Consider the following 23,044-nt stretch of genomic DNA (forward strand, 5'->3'; position numbering starts at 1 on the left):
TGGGTCATGGTGACAGGGTGAACGAGAATGACACGTATGCCTGGCACATGCCAGGTGGCTGGGTACGTGCTTACTGAATGAATGACGGAGGCATTTGTATCGAGTGCCTGTGGGCGGGAGTCTGCTGCCGTCCCGTCAATGCCACTCTATTCTGGCCTTTCTGGCTGCTTCTCTCACCGGCTCACTAGCTACTGTGACTCAGGACTGGCTTACAGCCTCTCAGGTAGTAATCTCAGGATTTGTTCTTTTTCATTTTACATCTTTTCTTTTTATAAAAAGAATGCACCTTCCAAATGCGCAAGTGTCCCAACCTCTCCCCAGTCCCATCCTTCCCTACAAACCAATCTCTGGAGGTAACTATTAACCGTTTTGCTCTCTTCCAGGTTTTTTTCTATGCCTGACAGTGGGAGGGAAACCTCCCTTTCCTCAGCCTCCTGATGCCGAGTGGTGACCCCCCACACGGTCACGTGACTGGCCGCTACCCCACCCTTACTCAGCTGTCCCCACGTGAGGCCCCCTCCACCCATTCATGGGTTAGAAAGCACCGGGAATGTGGACCGCATCCTCTCCTCTCCTTGGGGGACTCCGTCTACCCACTGGAAACTTCTGGTCTGCTTCAGACACACCAAAGGCCCTGTCCATCCATGGCAGATGTCTGTGCTCATCCCTTGACACTCAGCTCTGTGCGAAGCGACTCAGACAAAGCAGCACCCCATCTCCAGGGGGCACTTCCCACATCAGCCCGCGTCCATTTCCTCTGAATGTCCACAGTATCGAAAAGGAAAGGTTCCTTTTTCATCCTGTATTTTTAACCTTTCCTTTTACGACTTTTCATTATCTACAACCTAAAAACACATCCAAATATATTTCATATTTAAAAAGTACCTTCCCCTTCCTCCACCTTAGGTCTCCATCTATCAACCACCCTCCCAGTATTCTTCCTTCACAGCCAAGGTGCTCGAGAGAACAGCCCACATTTCCTGTCTCACTTCCCCTGGACCTCCCAAAACGCTGCAATTAGGCTTCTAGACGCATCATTCTGTGGAAACTTATGTGGCAAAGGCCGTCACCGCTGACCTTCTATTATGTCAAAATCATTGGGCACTTTTCAGTTCTAGTCTTCTAAAGTATTCGGTGGCTTCCGAGACTTTGCATAAACCCTTTACTCCTGAAACTGTTTTCTCCTTTGACTTCTGGAACTGCTACCAGAACCAATTCTTTAACAAGCAAATTTGACTATGTCACTTTCTTGCTTAAAACAGGTGAATGAGGAAAGGACACAAATAGACAGTAGACTAAGTATAAATGGCCAACAAATATATGAAAATATATTCAGCCTCATGCATAATTAAAGAAATGTAAATTGAAACATTCAGAACACCAAGTTTTACTTCCCAAACTGGGAAAGAGTTCAAAGTATAATCGTGTCTAGTGTTGGCAAGTGTGTGGAGAAATAAACACAGATACAGATAAACCCCCAGGGATTTGGGTAGACGTCGCTGAAATCTCAGGAGAAATCATTTGGCAACATTTATCAAAATGTTAATGCCCATAACCTTTGACCTAACTATTCCACACTTAGGATCTTACCTTACCTGTTTTCAAAGGTATACAGTATATAGAAGAATGTTCATTGGCACATTTTTTTGTTATAGCAAACATAAAATCTAAACGTTCACCAGAGATCTGACGGATTATAATTCGCTCTTACAATGGCATAATGTACAAGCCTAGAAAGGAATGAGGGCTATGTGGCCATGTGGAAAGATCTCCAAGATATACCGAAAGTAAAATAGCGAGTTTCAGAAGAATAATGGGTCATATGATCCCACGTATACGTAGGCCGCGTGCAGACATGCACACACACACGCCTATGCCTAGAAATGTTCTAAAATAAGACGCAAGCAAATGTTAATCTTGAATACCAATAAAGAAGTGACACTAAGAAACCGTGTGGGAGGGGGCTTTTGCTCCTTACTATAGACTACTCTGACTTGTTCCAATTTGTTACCACAAACGTGTATTTTTTTTACATTAAAAACAAGCCAGTTATAGGGGCGCCTGGGTGGCTCAGTTGGTTATGCATCTGACTTCCGCTCAGGTCATGATCTTGCGGTTCATGGGTTCGAGACCCGCATCAGGCTCTGTGCTGACAGCTGGGAGCCTGGAGCCTGCTTCCTGCTTCCGATTCTGTGTCTCCCTCCCTCTCTGCCCCTCCCCTGCTCACATTCTGTCTCTCTTTTTCTCTCTCAAAAATAAATAAACATTAAAAACAAACAAACAAACAAAAACAAGCCAGTTACAAGTCTAGTCCCTGCCCCTGCCGCCCCGCCCCATCTCTCCCTGCCTGGTGGTCTGTGGGCCTCTTGCGCACTCCAGCAGGAGCTCATGTGCCCATCTTTGGTCACCATGCCACCCCTGATGTCACATCGACTCTGGCTGTAAGAGGCACACCAGGATTCTGGTAGCTATGTTTTAAAAGGAGAGAAGGCAAAGGAAGGCAAATACTTTTCTTTTTATTTATTTCTGTATTGTTTGAACCTCCTAATCACGGGCATGTCTTTGTCAACAGAGGTTATAGAAGCCATGTTTGTTTTCTTTCTGATACTTTTCTGTATTAAAGTCAACGCATGCTATTATTAAAACTGAAAAAAAAAACCAGTTAATTTAAAAAGTCCATTTTTTAAGGTATATATTTCAAAAGACCCTCACTAACTACAGGACAAATCAGGGGCTCCTAAGCATGATCTATAAACCTCCCCATGATCTTTACTGGCCCATCCTCTCTGCATCCTCTTTCAGCATGTGGCCACCACCCCAGCTAATGGCCGTACCAGGCAACTTTCAGCAGTGTGCGGGCTATGATTTCACACGAACAGAGAGGTTTTCAGTGCAGGATACTAAAACGTATTAAAAAGCTACTATAGTAAAAAACACAATGCATTTGTAGCTTAAGAATAGCCAGATCAATGGAAAAAATTAAAATCCCACTACATGATAAAGGTAGCCATTCAAATTAGTGAGGAAAGAAGTAAATAGTTCTGGCTCAAATGGTTATCTTTTTTTCTGGTGGGGGGATAAATTTCTTTCTTATATCATCTATCAAAACAAATTCCTTGTGGATTAAAGATTTAAAAGTAAAATTAAAACAAAACAAAACCAAACGACCAACAGAAAAAAATTAATGTGAATATTCCGGCTCCTTTAGTGGGAAAAGCTCCTTTATTAACACTTTGAAAAGGCAGGATGAATGAAGGGAAAAACTGATAAAATGATTTGACTATATAAACATGTCAATTTTACTAACTTAAGAAACACTAATTTAAAAACCAAAAATCAAACTAAGGAAAACATTTACAAAAGATGAATTCTGAATGGCCTGTGTCTCAACAGGGATGCCCACAGCTGTAGTCCTGATTTCCCCCAAACCTGCTCCACCCCAGGCCTTCCCCATCGCGGCCGGAGGCACCACTGCCCTCCCACAGCTTAGGCCAAAAACCTGGCGTCATGCTTGACCCCCAAACCCCCGCCCAGGTCCAATCCAGCACGAAACACTATCGGCTCTATCTCATAACACACCCAGAGGGGCACCTCCCTGGCTCTGGCTGCCATCACCACCACCACCACCAGGTCTTCCCTCGTGACCGCAAGCCCCTCCTGCCGGTCTCCCTGGTTCCTCCAGCCCTCCAAGGACTGTTGTAAAACAAAGGCAGGTAATCCTTCCACAGCATGCCAGACCACGCCACCCCCCTATTCCGCTCCCCAGTTTACTCATAGTAGAGACATCCTAACGATGGCCCTCGGGGCCCTGACCTGCTGGGTGCTGCTCTCTGTCCTTCACTGGGAGAGGCACACTTCTCCTTTTGGTCCTTTGCATCCTCTTCCTTTGGCCTAGAATTCTGGGAGAATCCCAGAGGGCTGCGAAACGAATTCCCTTACCTCTTCCAGTGAAGCTCCCCCTGCCTGCCTAGTTAAAATTGTCCCCTGCCCATAGACACACGTACTCTGATCCCCTCCACCCTGTTCCTTTTTTTCCTCACAACGCTTGTCATTTTCTAACACACGACGATGTCATTTATTATCTACTGCTTATATTTACTATTTATTATTCTCGCCCCTACTGGAATGTATGCTCCCTGAGGTCAGGGATCTTTGTTTTGTTGTCTGATGTATCCCACGGGCCTAGAACAGGGAAGGCCTGGCACATAGTAAGCTTGCAATAAATCTGCATTCAATGAATGAGAAGCATATAAAAAATGTTCACTGTCATGTGGAAACAATGTGAGGTACATTTCAATCCTGAGACTACTTCTCAATGATCAAATTTACAAATACAAATACAAATGTTGCAACAAATACAGGTGTCCTTTTAATACATGAAGACAGGACTGGCAAGGATATAAAGATAAGGACTCCCAGTGGAACCAGACCAGCAAAACCTCCCTGGAGCACCTTAGTACAGATTGCAACCTCGAAAATCAACTTTAAAAAAATACAACAGGGGCACCTGGCTGGCTCAGTCAGTGGAGCATACGACTCTTGATCCTGGAGTTGTGAGTTTCAGCCCCATGTTGGGTGGAGAGATTACTTAAAATGAAATCTTAAAAATAAATAAAATTTAAAAATTTAAAACGTAACAGAGGCTCATCTCCTCCCACTATATTTATAATTTATGAAAGTCAAAAGCTGGAAACAACCTCGATGTCCAACCTGGACATTAATACGACACGCAGCACTGCTACACGACTGACTTGAGCTGCTAACGGTGAGGCTCGTCGAACACCTCATGTCTTCAAGAATGCACGATGCGGTATTAAGGAAAATAGAAAACTTTGCCTGAACCAGAGTCCGTCTAGTGCAGCCAAGCACTGCGACAAATGTGGAATGTTAACAAGTGTTGTTACTAAGTGACACGATTGCAGGTAATTTTAATCGTATTTTTGCACAGTTCTCTATTTTTAAAATTTTCTATAATACATATTATTTTATAGTCATAGTTTTAAGTCACTAAAAAATTTTTATTTTATTTTTTAAGTAATGTCTACACTGAACCTGGGGCTTGAACTCATGACCCTGAGATCGAGAGTCACATGCTCTACCAACTGAGCCAGCCAGGTGTCCTTTTAATACACGACCTTACACCGGCAATAAAATTATACAGAACTTAACATACACACAAGAGCACAAAACTGGAGAAATCAGAATAAGATCAACAGACTGGATCAATGTCAATGTTCCGGCTGTGGTACTGCAACCTAGTTATGCAAAATGTTACTCTTGGGGGAAACTGGGCAAAGCGTGCCAAGCCTCTCTGCATTATTTCTTAAAATTGCATGTGCTAATTATTCCACTTTTAAAGAAAATGTACACTTCTACAAAGGGATTTTATTATACTTCTAATTTTTTAGTAAGTGAAACACTAGAGTCATTCCTCTTAAAGTCAGGAATAAGACAAGGAGGCCCATTATTCGATAATGTCCCGTAGTCAACAATGCCACTATGCGAAGGAAAAAAAGTCATTACAAATAATGAAAACATAATATAAAACAAAACAATCAGTATCTGAAGATGATATGACTGCCAGTCTAGAATACAGAGGTATCAATCAACAGAATCTATCAGATTAACGGAGTTCAGAAAGGTGGCTAGATATAAAATCAATATGTGAAAATCTGTAACTTTCTTTTATAGCAGCACTATATTTCCCCCTCGTTTTTATGCCACTCCGTATTATTTTTTTCTGTTGCCAGACAATTTACCGTTTGCCAACGTGAAGAGTAAGGTAGAGAAATAAAGATGTCAGGAAAGACGGACAAAATACTGTGGGCAGCACAATCATGGGCATGGAACGTTGGCGTGGTCTCCTTTGTACGTCTGGCTTTGTGAAGCACGGGGGCAGGTGTCCCTGGCCGGGAGAGGCCAGGAATCCCATTAACACAGCCCAGGCCCTCAACACTGCTTTAGCTCCAAACAGACACGCAAGCAGATGCGGATCTTCCTTACCATCTTGCCACTGACCGTGGCCTCCAGGGAATCCACCAGCTCTGCCGTGACCCCGATGAGATTGTGGTAGTCTGCCTGGATCTTATTGTACCGCTTCAGGTACGTCATTGACCTACGCTCGGCTTCTATCAGCTGCTGGTGGAGCTGCTGCGACATTTCTAGGAAGACGATTTACATTAAAGCAAAACAAAACAAAACAACAGTAAAAACAAAACAAAAAAAACCCCACAAGATAAAAAATATACTCTTCTCAAGGCAGTATTGTGCCTGCTTTCAGAATGTTCTGCAGTCACAATGAACTTGATATTATTCGTGTTTAACACTTTACTTCTGGGGAACTTGGGTGGCTCCATCAGTTGGGTATCTGACTTCGACCCAGGTCATGATCTCACGGCTGTGAGTTCGAGCCCAACATCGGGCTCTGTGCTGGCAGCTCAGAGCCTGGAGCCTGCTTCGGATTCTGTGTCTCCCTCTCTCTCTGCCCCTCTCCTGCTCACTCTCTGACTCTCTCTCCTTCAAAAATAAATAAATATTAAAAAAAAAAAAACACTTTACTTCTATTTCCTGACACATTTAATTACAAAGTGCTTTGTGACCACTGATTCTCAATTTCTGGTCTCTAGTAGTTCAACTGAATCGTCACTGGTTTTCCTCACACAATCTATTTCCTTGACTGAGCCCCATGCAATTTCTTGTAGTTGCTCTCTCCGTGTAAAAGACACAAACTCAGTATTTCTTCCAGCTCACACACTGGGTGAAGCAAACCTACAGCTTTTCCTCTGTGTTTGCCCCATGAGGTTGTCTGGAGGTGATCCGTATCTGCAGGCCAGCTCTTCATTTTCGGTAAAGGTTAGGTTACTTGCCTAAGGCTGAGAAAGCTAGAATCCAGAATTAGTCAAGATTCAAGGTGCTCGGTCTGCCAGCTTGATAAAGCACAAACCACCCCACTGGGCCCTAGAGCAGGCAGCCTTGGAAGGTTCCAGGGTTCTCTTCTGGGACGCTGCACCAGGGACAGCACTTGATGGCCAAGCCACCCTGGACACAGCCAGAATAGCGAATCTTATCCAGTGTCAGCACTCCTTTGGCCCATCTTCCTTTTCCCCCTCCCAGAAGGCGAAGTTTGGACGGAAGGAAATGACGATGCCCCCAAACCCAAGTTAACTACTCTTGTCCTAATTGGGCACTGTCATCATTTTAGAACACATTTCATCCATGCACTGAGAGATTTGAAAACCCTAAAGACCTGGGCTCAAGCGGCTACTCTACCACTTTCTGCTGGATAATCTTGGGCAAGACGCCTAACTTCTCTGATCTCATTTCTTAACCTATAAAACGGGGATGATGATAATGACCCTGAAGAGTTATTGTGAGGATTGTACAGCATAGGGGAAACAATCAATAATACTGTAATAACATTGTATGGTGACAGATGGGGACTACACTTATCCTGACGAGCACTGAGTAATGTACAGAACTGTCGAATCACTATGTTGTATACCTGAAACTAATACAACACTGTATTTCAACTATACTTCAACCTAAAAAAAAAAAAAAAAAAAAGCACACATACAAAAAACAAGTTAGTATGAGAATTAAATGAACAGATATACTCAAAGTGCCTAGCACAATTCTGGCCCACAAGAGGCAATCAATAAGTAATAGCTATTATGGAAAGGGGTCAAAGATTTCCTAAATATATTTCCATACAAGTAGACAACTTGAAAAAACCAGGGATTAAACCCTAAAGGCGCAGTATGCAAAATTTGAAACGTCAGAATCATCCAAAAGTAAAGATAATCAAGCCTCACCTTCAGAGACTGATTTTATGGATACGGGGTGGGGACTGAGAAACTATATTGTCAACAAACTCTCCAAATGGCTCTGATGCATATCACAAGTTTGAGCCCCACTGTCCTAAATTATCTATTCCTCTTAATTTGTGTTCTAAATAGCTATGAGGATCACGCGTGAACTGTATCTCAATTACAATTATGTGTAGAAGTCAAATATTTTAACTATTAAAACCTCAAATATCACATAATAATGAACTAATATTACTATTATTATTTAGCATCCTTCAAATCTCAGTATTAAAAGATAACTTTAAAAAGTTCTCAGGCCATGGGGTGCCTAGGTGGCTCAGTTGGTTAAGCATCTGACTTTGGTTCATGAGTTCAAGCCCCGCACTGGGTGAGCTCGAACCCCACTTCGGGCTCCGTGCTGACAGTACGGAACCTGTGTGGGAATCTCTGTCTCCTTCTCACTCTGCCCCTTACCCAATCATGGCCCCCCCACCCCGTCTGCTCTCTCAAAAAAAAAAAAAAAAAAAAAAAAAAAAAAGGTCATCTGGCATGAATTTACATCTAGCACTTGAAACTTTGGAAAACATCTATGGAAATCATTTGTCAAGTTTTTTCTTAAATATTATTAGGGAGAAGGAAGGAGTCACTACCATCTTCCTATGCTAAATAGTATTAAGGCTTTTTCATATGTACAAAATTCCAAATTACATAAACCAGAACATCCAACTATAAAAATTCTACAGGATAGTCATAATTCTACTTCATGGCAATGACTATTAGAGTACCTGTGCAAACTTTCTTAACATGTGCCAAGTAGCAGATGATGAAGTCCCAAAACCCATTAACCGGGGCAAATAACCTCACAAATCATCAATATAAAAGTCCCCAAATTGGGGCACCTGGGTGGTGCAGTCAGCTGGGCATCCAACTCTTGATTTTGGCTTGGGTTGTGATCCCAGGGTCGTGGGATCGAGCCCCACGTCAGGCTCGGCACTAAGCATGGAGCCTGCTCAAAATTCTGTCTCTCCCCCTTCTGCCTCCTCCCACTCTCCCCTGCTGTGCTCTCGAAAGAAAGAAAGAAAGAAAGAAAGAAAGAAAGAAAGAAAGAAAGAAAGAGAGAAAGAAAGAGAGAGAGAAAGAAAGAAAGGAAAAGAAAAAGAAAGAACAAAAAAAAGTGTCCAAAGTTGTCCCCTCGAAAGAGGACTGCACAAAGGAATTCTCAGAAAGTCACTGTGCAATTAACTAAACGTAAGGGACTACTTGTGGCACTTTTGCCTTAGGAACTCAGAATTGGAATTTATGACAGTATCAAAGTATGGCACACCTGAGGAAAAATACCTAACTGCCAGAAGCCACAGAAAGGAGAGAAGTGGGCAGTTGGGCTGAAATATCTGTGACCAGTTCAAATACACCATTGGACAGAACAGCCTGTGGTACAAAGATGTCACCCAGAGGACACCTTAACTGGCTACAAACAGGACCTGGCCATTACTGTTAAGCGATTCGGCTCCAGCTCCAAGCCGAATCTCAACTTTATTTCTGAGAGTAAAAGGAACTTTGACTCTTTTTGCCTTCTCAAAAGTTTCATGAGACAAGGACCACTAAGCCAAGATCCCTTGCTGTGCAACAGCTCAACTTTGAGTGGAGAGGTGTTACTAGAAATCCCAGGTTATATTAATGAAACTGAGTTATTTCATATTTCACAACTACTTACATAATTTGTACAAAAGTCCAAAGAAGTACTTCCCTAGTTTTAAACAAAGAGATATATACAATTAAAAGAATGTCAGTTAAGGTCACAGAAAGTTTTCCGGTAATTCCAGCATCCAGTGAAACACTAACAAAAGTGAAGTTCTCCTTCCATGGCCAAGCCATCAAGTTGTCTCTCAACACTTCTACTTTAAATATGTTGCATTTTTTTTTTTCTTTTAAAGAGTGGATGAGATTTAACTTTAGAGACCCCTTTGTTGCTCAAGACAAAATGATATATTTTAAATACATGGAACTATTTTTCTAACATCTAAAAATCTGAAACCAATCACTCTAACTTTATAATATGACATACTCTTTCTTCTTTGTATTCAGATATAAATCAGCTTTGCTATTTTGCTAATCCATGAGTACCGAATAAAGAAAATTATGATGTAGATGTATGAATATAGATCATCATTTTAAAAATACCATTTAGGGCTCTAAACTCTAGAAAAACAGTCAGTTGCTCATTTTCTGAAGAGGTCAGATCAATGGATGGCAGAAATACTAAAAGATACCATTTCTATACCTTTTTATTATTTTTTTATTTTATTTATTTATTTATTTATTTATTTATTTATTTTTTGAGAGAGAGCGCATGCGAGCAGGGGAAGGGCAGAGAGAGAGGGAAAGAGAATCCCAAGCAGGCTCTGTGCCATCAGCATAGAGCCCACCGAGGGACTCAAACCCATGGACCTGGTGATCACGACCTGAGCTGAAACCAGGAGTCAGATGCTTAACTGACTGAGCCACCCAGGCACCCCTCTGTACCTTTTTTTGGATGGCTAGGTAAAATAGTAAGACAATATGCTGTATTTCCAACCTGAGTTTTTATTCTAAGTACCATTTTAAAATGTAATTCCTTTTGAGAGAATTTTCCACTCCAAGCACTCTTCTTGCCTTCTTCAAAAGCTTGTGGAAATCTTACTCATGAAACCTTCCTCTCAAGATACGCAGAATAATGATATTGCCCAACCATTCAATGTAAAAAACAACACCTAAGTCTAGAATTCAAAAAAACTGGGAGCATGTCTGCGCCTTGTGGTCACTGCAGCAGTAACTGTGGGAGGAGGGGACAAACTGGTGACAAGGGGCTGTCACGACATGGGGCCTGGGCCTGAGCCCCTGGTACCAGTGCCCTGTGGAGCTCACCTCTGATCTCCATGGCAATACTGCATCATGGGGCTTATTCAGCCACGGACACACGCTGCGCCTGCCAGGCTCAATTCCACCGACATTCTGCTTGGCTAGCCTCAGAAAACTCAATTAAAATCAAACCTAAAGAGGGCTCACACACCCTGGTCTCCTTGCTGAAATCCGAAGGGAAGATCTGTAGAAAAACACAGGCTCTTCCCTTTACACTACCCCTCCCTCCCAGGTTTATTTTATCCATAAAACTGGGCCACTTCTGAGAGACAGGACTGGTTCCTGGCAGAAAGTTGTCCTCAAAAGCTGCGGGGTATGTTGGGGTGACAAGGGCTGGCTGAGACTCAGGAATGAGGGAGGTTTTCCCACCACTTTCCCTCCGCCAGTGCCTAGGGGTCCAAAGACCGAGTCTGAACGAGGATTACTGGAGAACTAGGGCGATTTTCTGAAACTCAAAGGATGCCGGTGGGGTAGTGGTTTTAAAATATGACGGCCACATCTTTGACACTCCTTCCCATCAAGAGGTGGAACGTCATTCTCCTTCCTTTGAATGTGAGTTGGCTTTAGGAATTTGTTTCTGATGAAGAGACTGCAGCAGAAATGACACAGAGTTCCTCGAGAGGCTGGTTTAGAAAAGGTGACACAGCTTCCACGGGCTCTCTCTGGGGACATTCATCCTGGGAACCCAGCCACCATGCCACAAGAAAGCCCAGGTCACAGAGGCGTTCCAGTCGGGCGCCTCAGCACTGGCCACCAGGTGCACATGGGTGAGGAAGCCTTGGGGATGGCTCCCCTGAACCCACGAGACAGCCAGGGAGAAATGCCTAAGCACACGGTTCCAGGCCAGGCAAGGTGATGCTGATAATAAGTGGACATTGTTGTTTTATGCCACTAAGCCTGAGATGGTTTGCTAGGTCGCAACAGAAACAGAAATAGGGGGGGCAAGGGTGCATTTCCAGGAGTTGCAGGGCGGGACCCAACACCTGGCACAATTTAAGAATTCCCACTGTTCTGGGGCACCTGCCTGAGTGGCTCAGTCGGTCGAGTGTCTGACTCTCGGTTTCAGCTCAGGTCATGACCTCACAGCTCATGGGAAAGAGTCCAATGTCGGGCTCCATGTGGACCCTGCTTGGGATTCTCTCTCTCTTGGCCCTTCCCCTGCTCCCTCTCAAAATAAATAAACATTAAAAAAAAAAAAAAAAAAGAAGAATACCCACTGTTCTGAACATGAGAAAACTGGTCTGGGAACCATACTAACTCTTCAGGGAGCAGGCCTGAGGGCCTGAAGAGAGCCGCTGGAACTCAGACTCAGGCACAACTTTACTGGGGACAGAGCAGCCTCAGCGAGCTCCAAGGCCACAGCCTGGTGACCCTTAGAGGATTCCATGTTGACCCCATGAGGCCACATCTGTGGCCCAGCTCTTCTGTGCTCAGGCACGGACTGATGCTTCCCAGTGAAGGATCGTGGGGCTTGTCCCTCTGAGCTACGGGGGGGTGGGAGGAGTGGGGGGGGGGCAGCTGGCAGGACCATTCACCTGAGCAGGACTGCTGGGTGGGGGAGAGGCAAGGCTGTACAAGGCAAAAGGAAGCACTCAGACTTTCCTCATCTGAAGGTGAACCCGCCTTCCTTGTGTTGGAAAGCAAAGAGATAAATAATTCACTAACCCTACACCCCACCCCACCCCACCCCCCAGCTTTTTTTGTCTTACAAAACTTTAACTCTAAAAAAGACCGTGGAAAAACAAAGACAGGAAGTTCTGAGATCCTCTCTAACATTGCCCTGCTGTGAGAAGGGCAAATGTGCTGTTTCCTGTGGTAACACTCCACCTGCTGGGGACTGAGGACTATGCCACCAAAACTCACAAAGGCATGAAACACATCATCATCCACCCTTTCCAATGTTAATTTAAGCACTTTTTGTAACGTAGGATCAAAGACAAAACTTAGGCAAAGCACCACAATTGTGGCCACTGACTTCATATTAACTGAATTTTTCTTGCCTTACTGAAAAATGGGATAGTTCTAGCAAAAAAAAAAAAAAAAAAAAAAAAAGACTAACAATGGAAAACCATCTTTTTATGCTAAAACCTTAAGGCTGGAATTCCTAAACTGAATGCAAAAAAATGGAAATGCTTCTAAGATGGGTGTTCCATTGCTACGTAAATAAGACCCCACTAGACTAGTTCAAGGTAAAAGTGGAAGTTCCTAAAATGATACTTCTGGCACCCATGCTGCTCTGTGTCTCTGGCTGGGCTGCAGCCCCATCCCTTCAGGACATTGCTTGGGTTCTCTTCTCTTCATCTCTCTGGGTCTTAGTCACCTGATACACAAGACGTAGCTAAGGCCAGCCGTCCTGCAAAGTGGGCCTCAAGGAATCACAAACTTGATCACAAAATACCTCGTAGATATTTAGACTTTCATCTTTTAAATTAAAAAATAATGTAGACTTTTAAAGCCCATGTTTGCCAAATGCACAAATTCTCACCATCTCTGTCCCTAGCCTACTGCTCAAAACTTGAGTTGGCCAAGTTGTTCTTTAAAAAATGTTAATCTAGGGGCGCCTGGGTGGCTCAGTCGGTTGAGCGTCCGACTTCGACTCAGGTCATGATCTTGCAGCCTGTGAGTTCGAGCCCTGTGTTGGGCTCTGTGCTGACAGCTCAGAGCCTGGAGCCTGCTTCGGATTCTGTGTCTCCCTCTCTCTGCCCCTGCCCAGCTCATGCTGTCTCTGCCTTTCTCTTAAAAATAAACATTAAAAATGTTAATATTAAAAAAATGTTAATCTACATGATTTACCTTTGTTACTCTGTCCATTCTCCTTCTGGGATGAGAAAGAAGTTGAGGAAAACAGGCAATGAAGATAAAGTACTCACGGTATTTCACGTTGTGTGGCCAAGCTGAGAAAACCTTAGCAAGGTGAAAAGCAATTCTCAGGAGAGTAAAGGCCGTTTCCTAATGTTGCTATACATATAGCTGAGACAGGTACTAACTTCTCATACTTGGAGGCTCACTCTCAAGTGAATCATCTTTTCTCTAGCTCAATTACTGCTAGCACGCATGCAAGTCTTACCCTGTTCGGTAGCCCCCTAAGCGGCCTCCTGACCCCCTTCAAAAGACGTTCCCCACTGCTACTGAACATTCTACTAAAAAGGAAACGGAACTCGTACCCTTCAACTCTGCCCCTTCATTCTAAAGCTTTACCCTAAGGACACTGAGACTGGGAAGACAGCCACAGAGCACAGTAGCTGAGATCACAGATTCTGAAGCCAGACTGCCTGAGTTCAAATCTCAGCTCGCACACACCCGGCCACATGACTGAGGGCAAAGTATTTGTTTGGTTTGGGTTTTCTTAATTTTTTTGGTAACAGCTTCACTGAGACATAATCCATGTATAACTCACTCATTTCAAGTATATATTTCAACGGTTTTCAGTCTATTCACAGAGTTGTGCGACCATCACCGCAATCAATTCTAGAAAATTCTCATCACCCCCCAAAAGAAACCCTGTACCCATTAGGAGTCCTCCCCAGTTTACCTACCCTCCCTGGCCCCAGGCAACCACTCATCTGCTGTCTCTATTGCTTTGCCCTTTCTGGACCCTTCATACAGATAGAATCATATAACATGCAACCTGTCATGTGTGGCTTCTCTCATTCAGCAGAATGTTTACGAGGTCTGTCCACATTGCAACGGGTCAGTACTTCATTCTGTTACAAGCCTGAATACTATCTATGCATCTTATTTATACATTCCTCCCTTGATGGACACTTGGGTTGTCTTCACTTCTTGGCTGTTCTGAGTAACGCTGCTGTGAACATTAGTATACAAGGTGCCGCGTAGACATGTTTTCAGCTCCCCGGGGTACACAGCTAGGAGTGGAATTGCTGGGTCATACAGTAACTCTGTGTTTAAACTTTTGAGGAAACAACCTGTTTTCGAAGGATATTTAATGAAATGCGGAAATGCTCTCTTCGTTTGATAAAAATATTTAAGAATACACACGTGACAGGTATGTATGCTTAAACATTACGTACTTCTGGGTATATGTATGTATACAAATGCATTTCTGTGCTTTCCAAATTTTCTATAAAAATTATGGTCAATTTTATAATCAGGAATACAAGGATTGATTTTTTTTTTAATGTAAATATGAGCATGGTATCCTCCTGCTTAAAATGCTTCAAAGGCTCCTCATTACTTGCAAGACCTCACGCAAATCTCTGTGCCGGCCCTGCCTAGTGTCTTTCTCTCTCCCGTTCCAGCAATACTGAATTCTGTGTCGTTTCCCAAATATACTCTCAGTCCTTTTGCATGTGCTGTTCCCTCTACCTGGAATTCCCTTTATGTGCCTTGACACACTCTCCCATTAATGCTTCACACAACTCATAAATATGAAAGCAACAGTATCAATTATCCCTATTCATGAGGCAACCTAAGCCAGTGCGCTACTCCAGGGCCCTGGGTAGGGGGTGGGGGGTGGGGGGGAAGGGTCTCCATCTGCTTCAAAAGGATACGTATAATGTTAAAAGCTTTGGCGTGTTACTGGCTTTAAAAATTAAAGCCAGAAACTTTTCCAACTTCAACTTTAATTCTGGAGTCCAAGAATCCTGAAGAAAAAAAACACACACACACAAAGAAAAATAATAAAGCACTACATCATTAAATGCCAACAGCGTTGTCAAATTGTGTGTGGCCTTTGGTTTAAATAACCCTATCCAACACAGTTACTGAAATCAAAAGCAGATGCCTTGGCTGTTGTGTGATGCTGCGAAAAATAGGTTTTAGGACATCTGACCAATTCTTTATAAAAGATTCAAATACCCACAGCAGGAAGAAAGAACAGAGTTCTTTCATAAACAAGGAAAAAAGAACCCTGTACATGATTTGAATATTTCATGTGATTTAAACACAGGCATGACAAATAACCTTATTAGGTTGAATGCCAAGAAGAATTCAGTATAGTTTAAGTGTATAAGGCGCTGGCAGGCACACCCAGTTATCACTAAGTTACTAAAAGTTTCCCAAAGAAAAAGACTCATTTCCATAAATTTCATCTAGATAAGAAAAGAAAAAAAAAAGACAGAAGCTGTTGTCTGCCTTAAATACCGCATCACGTCAAGAATTATGATATACTTTTAGTTTGACTTGTCCCTTAATAATTATTTATCTCAAATAATGCTCACTGAGAAGGAAAGGACTTAAGTAGTAAAAGTGTGACGAGCAATTATCTTTCTCAGGACAATTTTCCTTACAACCTTTATGCAAGAATATCTACCACCCAAACCAAGAAGCTCCACAGAAAAGAAGCAATATCTTTAAAACTTCGTATCTACTTACCTCTTAGGTCCTGCCCCACCCCCAGCTCATCGTCCTTATCCACACCCCCCACCCCACCCATTCTACCCGGGGCATCATCTGGCTTTTTGAAAAAATACTCTTATATTTTAAAAAGATTGTGTAGGGGCACCTGGGTGGCTCAGTAGGTTGAGCATCTGATTTCGGCTCAGGTCATAATCACAGTTCTTGAGTTCAAGCCCCGAATCAGGCTTTGTGCTGACAGCACGGAGCGTGGAGCCCACTTCGAGTTCTGTGTCTCCCTCTCTCTCTGTCCCTCCCCTGTTATGCTCTGTCTCTCTCTCTCTCTCAAAAACAAATAAACATTAAAAATAAATAAATAAAAATTAAAAATTAAGGTTGTGTAAATCCCTGACATGGCACGATCTCTTTATTTATAATGTGTGTTATGGGTTGAATTGCATCCCCTTAAAAAGATACGCTGAAGTCCCAACCTCCTCAGAACGTGAGGTCACTGACAGGGCTGCTGTAGATGTAATTAGCTAAGATGAGTTGTACTGGACTAGGGTGGTCCTTCATCCAACATAACCAGTGTCCTTACAAGAAGGAAATTTAGACACAGACACAGAGAGAAGATGGGCCTGCAAAGACTGGGGACTGGAGTATATGCTGCCATGAGCCAAGGGACACCTGAAACTACTCGAAGCTACCAGAAGCCAGAAGAGCCAAGGAAGGCGCCTCCCCCTAGAGGCTTCACAGGGAGCGCGACCCTGTGATTTCAGACCTCTGGCCTCCCGACCTGTGACAGGAAGTTTCTGCCATTTAAGTCCCCACTCAGTGGCCCTTTGTCACGGCAGCCGCGGGAAGCTGACAGAGCGTGCCGCAGCTCGAGGCTTCTGTGTTCAACGCACAGGAGAGAATCGCGGGAAAGGACTGCTGTGTTGGTCAACATAAATCAAGACATCTTAAAAAACAAAACAAAACAAAACCTTTGGGACATGTAGACTTGCAGCTAAATTGCTCTGTTGCTGACTACTATTTTGCATAACAAACAAATCTGTATTTCCAACTTAACTATTGACTTTATGATGCTCTGCTAATGACAGGGATAAATAACATTGCGATAGAACCTCTTTGGGCGATAAATCCCTTATTTTTTTTTTTTTTTCTTGACTGCTCTTATTCTTCTGTTTGAGAACAAGGACGTTTCTCAAGTCCAATGGGCACCTGCCTCCCCAGCTCCCATGGGACGAGGGAAGCACGGGGCTGGTTCTGCTGTACCGCCTGCACAAAGCCACTCACCCTCTTCGTGTCATAGTTTCTTCACTTGTAGAATGTGGACTTTACACTAGAGTGATTGTCTGACTTGTTTTTTCCCAACAGCAAAGCCCTCTGATCACTCAAAATCTTGCCCAGAACCCTAATATATGAAATGAGTAAGAGTGGGGCTATTCCTGGGGGGCAGGGGGCAGAGCTCACTGCCTACCCGCTGCCTTCTCTCCCCCTCGCAGGGCGCACAAGAATTCCTTCCATTTCTTTCGGTCTTCGCTAATTACGCTTAACTTGGCTCTTGCTATATAAGCGCCCAAAAGTTTTTCTGGAAGTAATCATTAGAGGAATACCCAAGTATTTCTGCACGGAGATGCTCACTGACAAACTGAGTTTGCTGAAAAGAGCTCACTACAATCGCTACAAAGGAATTTCCTTTTCTGGCAGCTCAGCAGAAATGATAACCTGAAAAAGCAATGAAAACAACTAAAAAAGTTGGATAAATAAAGCATCTTATAAAATGCATCCCTGAGTGGCATGAAAGGAAAGGCAGAGGCTAAAAGTGAGTTTTCACTCTAAGGATAACCCAGAGTCTTGAAGACCTTCAACTTGAGTTCTAAGAGCTGTCACAAGACGGAAGACACTAGGATTCAGATGCTCATAGTAAACAATCTAAAAGAAGACCCTTGCATAAAATTGGGATCCCAGGGCACCTGGATGGCTCAGCTGGTTAAGCGTCCAACTTCAGCGCAGTTCATGATCTTACAGTTCGTGAGATCAAGCCCCGCGTTGGGCTCTGTGCTGACAGCTCGGAGCCTGCAGCCTACTTCGGATTCTGTGTGTGTGTCTCTCTTTCTCTGCCCACCCCCCCCCGACTTATGCTCTGTCTCTGTCTCTCAAAAATAAATAAATGTTAAAAAAAAATTTTTTAATTGGGATCCCAAAGGGCTATACCATCAGGAAAAATTCAAGGACGAATCAATCCACTTCCTAGAAGGGGACAGCAAGGAAGTCTACCTGTCTTGACCTTGACATTAGGTAGAAGGGAGGAAAAACTTCATGTGAAAGTTCATAACCCAAACCAGTCCCATTAAAAATTGCAGCCTAGGGGCGCCTGGGTGGCGCAGTCGGTTAGGCGTCCGACTTCAGCCAGGTCACAATCTCGCGGTCCGTGAGTTCGAGCCCCGCGTCAGGCTCTGGGCTGATGGCTCGGAGCCTGGAGCCTGTTTCCGATTCTGTGTCTCCCTCTCTCTCTGCCCCTCCCCCGTTCATGCTCTGTCTCTCTCTGTCCCAAAAATAAATAAAAAACGTTGAAAAAAAAAAAATTAAAAAAAAAAAAAATTGCAGCCTAAACTGACACTGTCTGGGTGGTTCCCAAAGCCTTGAACAAAGAATTTAATTTAAAATGATCCTGGGTTGGTAATGCCCTAGATGATTGAGATGCAAACACAGATCTTCTCTGAAAGAATCAAACTGCACGCAGGCCTCAAAAAAAATCCCTACCAGTCCCACATAAAATAAACTCATTATCAAAACTCAAAATAACTGATTTTTTTTTTTTTAAACAAGGATGGGCACCTGGGTGGTTTGGTCGGTTAAGCACCCGACTCTTGATTTCGGTTGGGTCATGATCTCGTGGTTCCTGAGATCAAGTCCTACATTGGGCTCCATGCTGACAGTGCAGGGCCTGCTTGGGATTCTCTCTCTCTCTCTCTCTCTCTCTCTCTCTCTCTCTGCCCCTCCCCTGCTCATGCTCTCTTTCTCACTGAGAATAAATAAACTTAAAAAAAAAATTTTTTTTTAAAGAAATAAGAACCATGAATGAGAAGCAGAAGACACAAAACACAGCAGGATCAAATCTACAAAGGCTCCTGATATTAAAATTAACAGATAAAGAATATAAAACAAATGTTTAATATGGTAAAGAAATGAGAGAGACTTGAAAATATGAGCAAAGAATAAAAGACTCTAAAAATAATTGAAATTACAAATTCAATGAAGAGATTAAAGAACAGATTGGACACAGTTTGATGGGTAAATCTGGGAACGAGAAAATAGGTGTGAATAAATCACCCAGAATACAGCCCAGACGGAGATCACAAGATGGGACATATGAGATGTTAAGGGACAAGGAGGGCAAACATTGTGAACATACTTGACACTTACTGAACTGTACACTTCACGATGGCAGAGATGACAAATTTTATGTGTATTCTGTCACAATTTTTTTAATGAGGAAAAAATAGACACAGAAGACAGAATGAGCAAGTCCAATGCAGATTTCATCAGATCTGTAGATTAAATGTAGATTAATCAGATACCCAGAAGAAGATCATAAAGAGAACGGGGAAGAGGCAATGTATGAAGAGAAAACGATTTTCCAGAGTTGTTGAAAGACACAAAACATCACATCCAGGAAGCCCAACAAAGCCCAAGTAAAAACAGAAATTTATCCCCAGACAATCATAGTGAAATTACACAATCTTAACGGCCAGAGAAGTGAGACAGATCGCCCACACAGGAGCAGCAAGTAGACTGATGGCCAACTTCCAACAGCAGCAATGGGGCGAGGAGAGGGGACAATCATACCCTCACTGTAATGAAGGAAACCAGCTGTAAACCTACCAGTCTGCACCCCATCTGAGAAAGCGACCAAGACATTTCAGACAAACGAGAACTGAAAGAGATCTTCAAGTACAGTTGATTCTAAAGGAATGTACATAAGGCAGACGAGAAAATGATTTCTGATGGAAGGTCCTTCATGCAAGACGGAACAAATGCTGGCAAATATAAGGGCAAATCTATACACACACAGATGGAATAAAATAGTAATATCTGTAACTTGTGGGGTTAAAATATATAACTCAAATACTGGACAACAAGAGCAAGTAAACTGGGAAAGGGGTGAATGAGGTTCATGCATCCCAAGGTCCTTGCAGGAAGAGGACGCAGATATTAGCTTTAGATTTTATTACAGAAACATACTAAAGCATGTAGGATGGCCATTGAAAGAACATGTAGAGAGTAACAAAAGTAAAAACAATGGAATAAAATGACTCCCCGTGAATACCGAACTCTGCCTCAGAATGCCAGGCCAGAGCGGGCCAGGTGCCCACGGCAGCCTCAGCTGGACCCGTCCCTGACTGCCAGCTGCACCCCTGCCCGGACCTAAGCTGGGGCCACATTACCGCGCCATCATTTTCATAAACCGAAGTCTTCACTCTGAGAAAATCTAACATTTCTTTTCAAGTTCCATCACCTTCCTAACCATTTTATATCTTCAACCTCCTGGGAGAGGAAGGGGGTAAAACTAAATTTGGACAAAGAAACACAAACACAGAATTCAACTTCGGCTACTCTACAACGAGCCGGCTTCGATGGAATCTGTCAGCTACCTGGCCTTCTAAATTTAGCAGCTACTTTTTAGGAGTGATGGAAGTCGTGCGACTAAATTATAACAGGATAGGAAATGGAGATATGCTGGCTTTGGAAAGAGAAGCGTATCTGTTGTTCAGTGGCACAGAGGACTCTCCAAAGAGATTCTTGGAAACACTGTGAGATCTTTCTTTAGAAAAAGCAAACTGCATCACTATTGTTTCTGTCTCTTAAACACACTTTAATAAGCCTCTCAGGGGACATCTTAATTTTATTAGGTCAATAAAAATTACTACAATGGATAAACAAACACTGATAGTAAGTAGTATGCTGAAATGTCAACTAATGTGAAATATAACAACTAAAACAGCTACAGGCAAGTAGTCGGAAGGAAATAATAGTAACAGCCAGGTAATCGGACACACGCCAAGCAAGTGAGACTCTGAATACCAATTAAAACATACGTGGCCGGCAGTTATGTAAAATAACCTAGTTCTTTTCACGCTACTATTTTTCAATGTAATTGGAAGACCTATCCTTTCAATACAAAAAAAGGATGCACAGAATGATTTAGGAAGTGCGTACACTTAAGAATATTTATGTCAGGCTGGGTTAACAAGTCTCAGTACAACCAAAAAGCACACTCTATGGCATAAGGAAAGTTTGTCAAAGAAATGATCTGAAAACAAGCAAGTTTTAGGGTGTTTTTACAGCATCATTCAGAAACCACTAGCGCATACAAGATGAAACCACAATGTGGCCTGGGATCCGATTCGAGATTCAGAGGCTGTCACTCACCTGGAAGAGCTCTTTAAACGAGGGGTGTACCATGGGGTTGGGAACAAAAGGCAGAGCGTAGAAAGGGAGAAACTCTGTGGTCTGGCTCAACGCCGCCCCTTTGGTCTCCAGGTAGGTTTTGAAATAAGAAATCCTCTCATCCAGGTCCTCTTTGTCCTGCAAAGAAGGGAAGATGCTCGCCCGGGGTCTCCTGCTGGACGTCCAGCCCCCCGTCCATCCCACCCTTTCTCCGAGGCTCCTTCAGTTCCAGCCACTTTGGTGGCATCCTCCCCACGTGGCCCAGGAAGCGGGCTCTCTCCAGCCATTCTAACACCACCCCCAATCTCACTCCTTGATCAAACTTTGTCAGGGGTTAAAGAGAACTAGGTATCTAGTTCAATATGCGGCCCTTTTACTTTATTATTGCTATTTTCTCATGTCCTTAAAATTCTAGACATCATTTCTACTGGCAGGACAAAACCTCACTTTGTGGGTCTATTACAACTTCCTTAACCAAGTCCCCCATTATTAGGTATCTGCACTGTTTTCCCTCGTCAGATTATCATAAACATTTGTCTGCATCCCCAGGATTCCCTCAGGTGAGACGTCTAAAGGTGAACAGGTGGACCTTTACAGTTTTTTGAAACAGAAGCTTCCACAGCATTCCTCCTTTCCTTTTGAAGCTAAGGACTGATCCTGAGGGCTTCGCCGGTTCTGTGCGATCCAAGGCAACTCAGTCCCCCTCAGGCTTCGATTTCCTCCTGCGCCTCTTTGAGCCGCTCAGCCTGGAACGGGGTGCTCTCCTTCCCTGACCACCTGGCCGCCCCAGTTACGTGTGCCCTGTGCGTGTCTGTCTCCAATCAATGCATCTCATTCCGTCTACACCGTGAATCGCTTCTCGGCCTTTTGGCTAAGATCAAGTGTAGCAGCTCCACTGTAAGCCCTCTTCTGGCCACCGGGCTTAAAATAAGATGCAGCGTTGATTGATTTTCTTTATAGAACAGGAATAGTATGTATAAAGAAAGTGAAAATCTCCCATGATCTCACCCCCCGTGAGCACTGTCCTGATGTACTCTAAAGCTACCACGATGTACCGTGGAGCTGCTCCCTCCACCACTCACCCCTCCTCTGGCCCCCCTGACTTTTTAATGAGTGAACACAGGTGCTGGGGCAGTAGCTAATACAAGGAGAAGCCACTAAAGAAATGCACGCGGTCAAATGTCAGCGTGGCCCTGCTCCCTTGTGTCACGCATTCTACACTCGGAGACACTCGGGCCCTGCCCTCCGCATACCTGCGCACGGCCTGCGGCGGCCATTCAGCCAGTGCTCAAATGGACCTTCGCCAACTGGCATCTTTCCGCGGCTTAAACTTAAACTTCTCTTATGACAGTCTAATATGTGGTCTCAGTAGCTGTTTTCTTAGACATACGTGTATATATTTCAAATTGCCAAATAAGGAAACTTTATTTTGCTGAGTTGTCAAAAATTTGAGGCATTGGGGAAAACCGTGCAGCTTGTAAGACAGAAATTATTAACTCTCCACATAAACTAGAAAATAAACTGCTGGGAATCAGATAGAAAATCATTCACAGGACACAAGACACCTACTCCTTGGAAGCAATACGATA

General features: G+C 43.4%; 1 protein-coding gene across 6 annotated transcripts in view; it reads right to left on the minus strand.

The window, feature by feature from the left end:
* ARMC9 (armadillo repeat containing 9) overlaps positions 1-23,044 on the minus strand; it is a 152,377-nt gene that overhangs the window by 115,001 nt on the left and 14,332 nt on the right. For 5 of the 6 annotated variants that reach the window (XM_019445604.2, XM_019445603.2, XM_019445602.2 and 2 more), the window contains 4 exons: positions 21,438-21,593; positions 15,215-15,307; positions 13,497-13,521; positions 6,004-6,161 (listed from right to left, as the gene is read on the minus strand). In XM_019445604.2, the coding sequence (XP_019301149.2) occupies positions 6,004-6,161; positions 13,497-13,521; positions 15,215-15,307; positions 21,438-21,593 (432 nt within the window). The remainder of the gene's footprint in view (positions 1-6,003; positions 6,162-13,496; positions 13,522-15,214; positions 15,308-21,437; positions 21,594-23,044) is intronic. The other variant, XM_019445605.2, reaches the window with a different exon arrangement.

The sequence above is a fragment of the Panthera pardus genome, unplaced genomic scaffold, assembly GCF_024362965.1.
Source record: "Panthera pardus isolate Hobbes unplaced genomic scaffold, ASM2436296v1 HiC_scaffold_10, whole genome shotgun sequence".
Taxonomy (NCBI): Eukaryota; Metazoa; Chordata; class Mammalia; order Carnivora; family Felidae; genus Panthera; species Panthera pardus.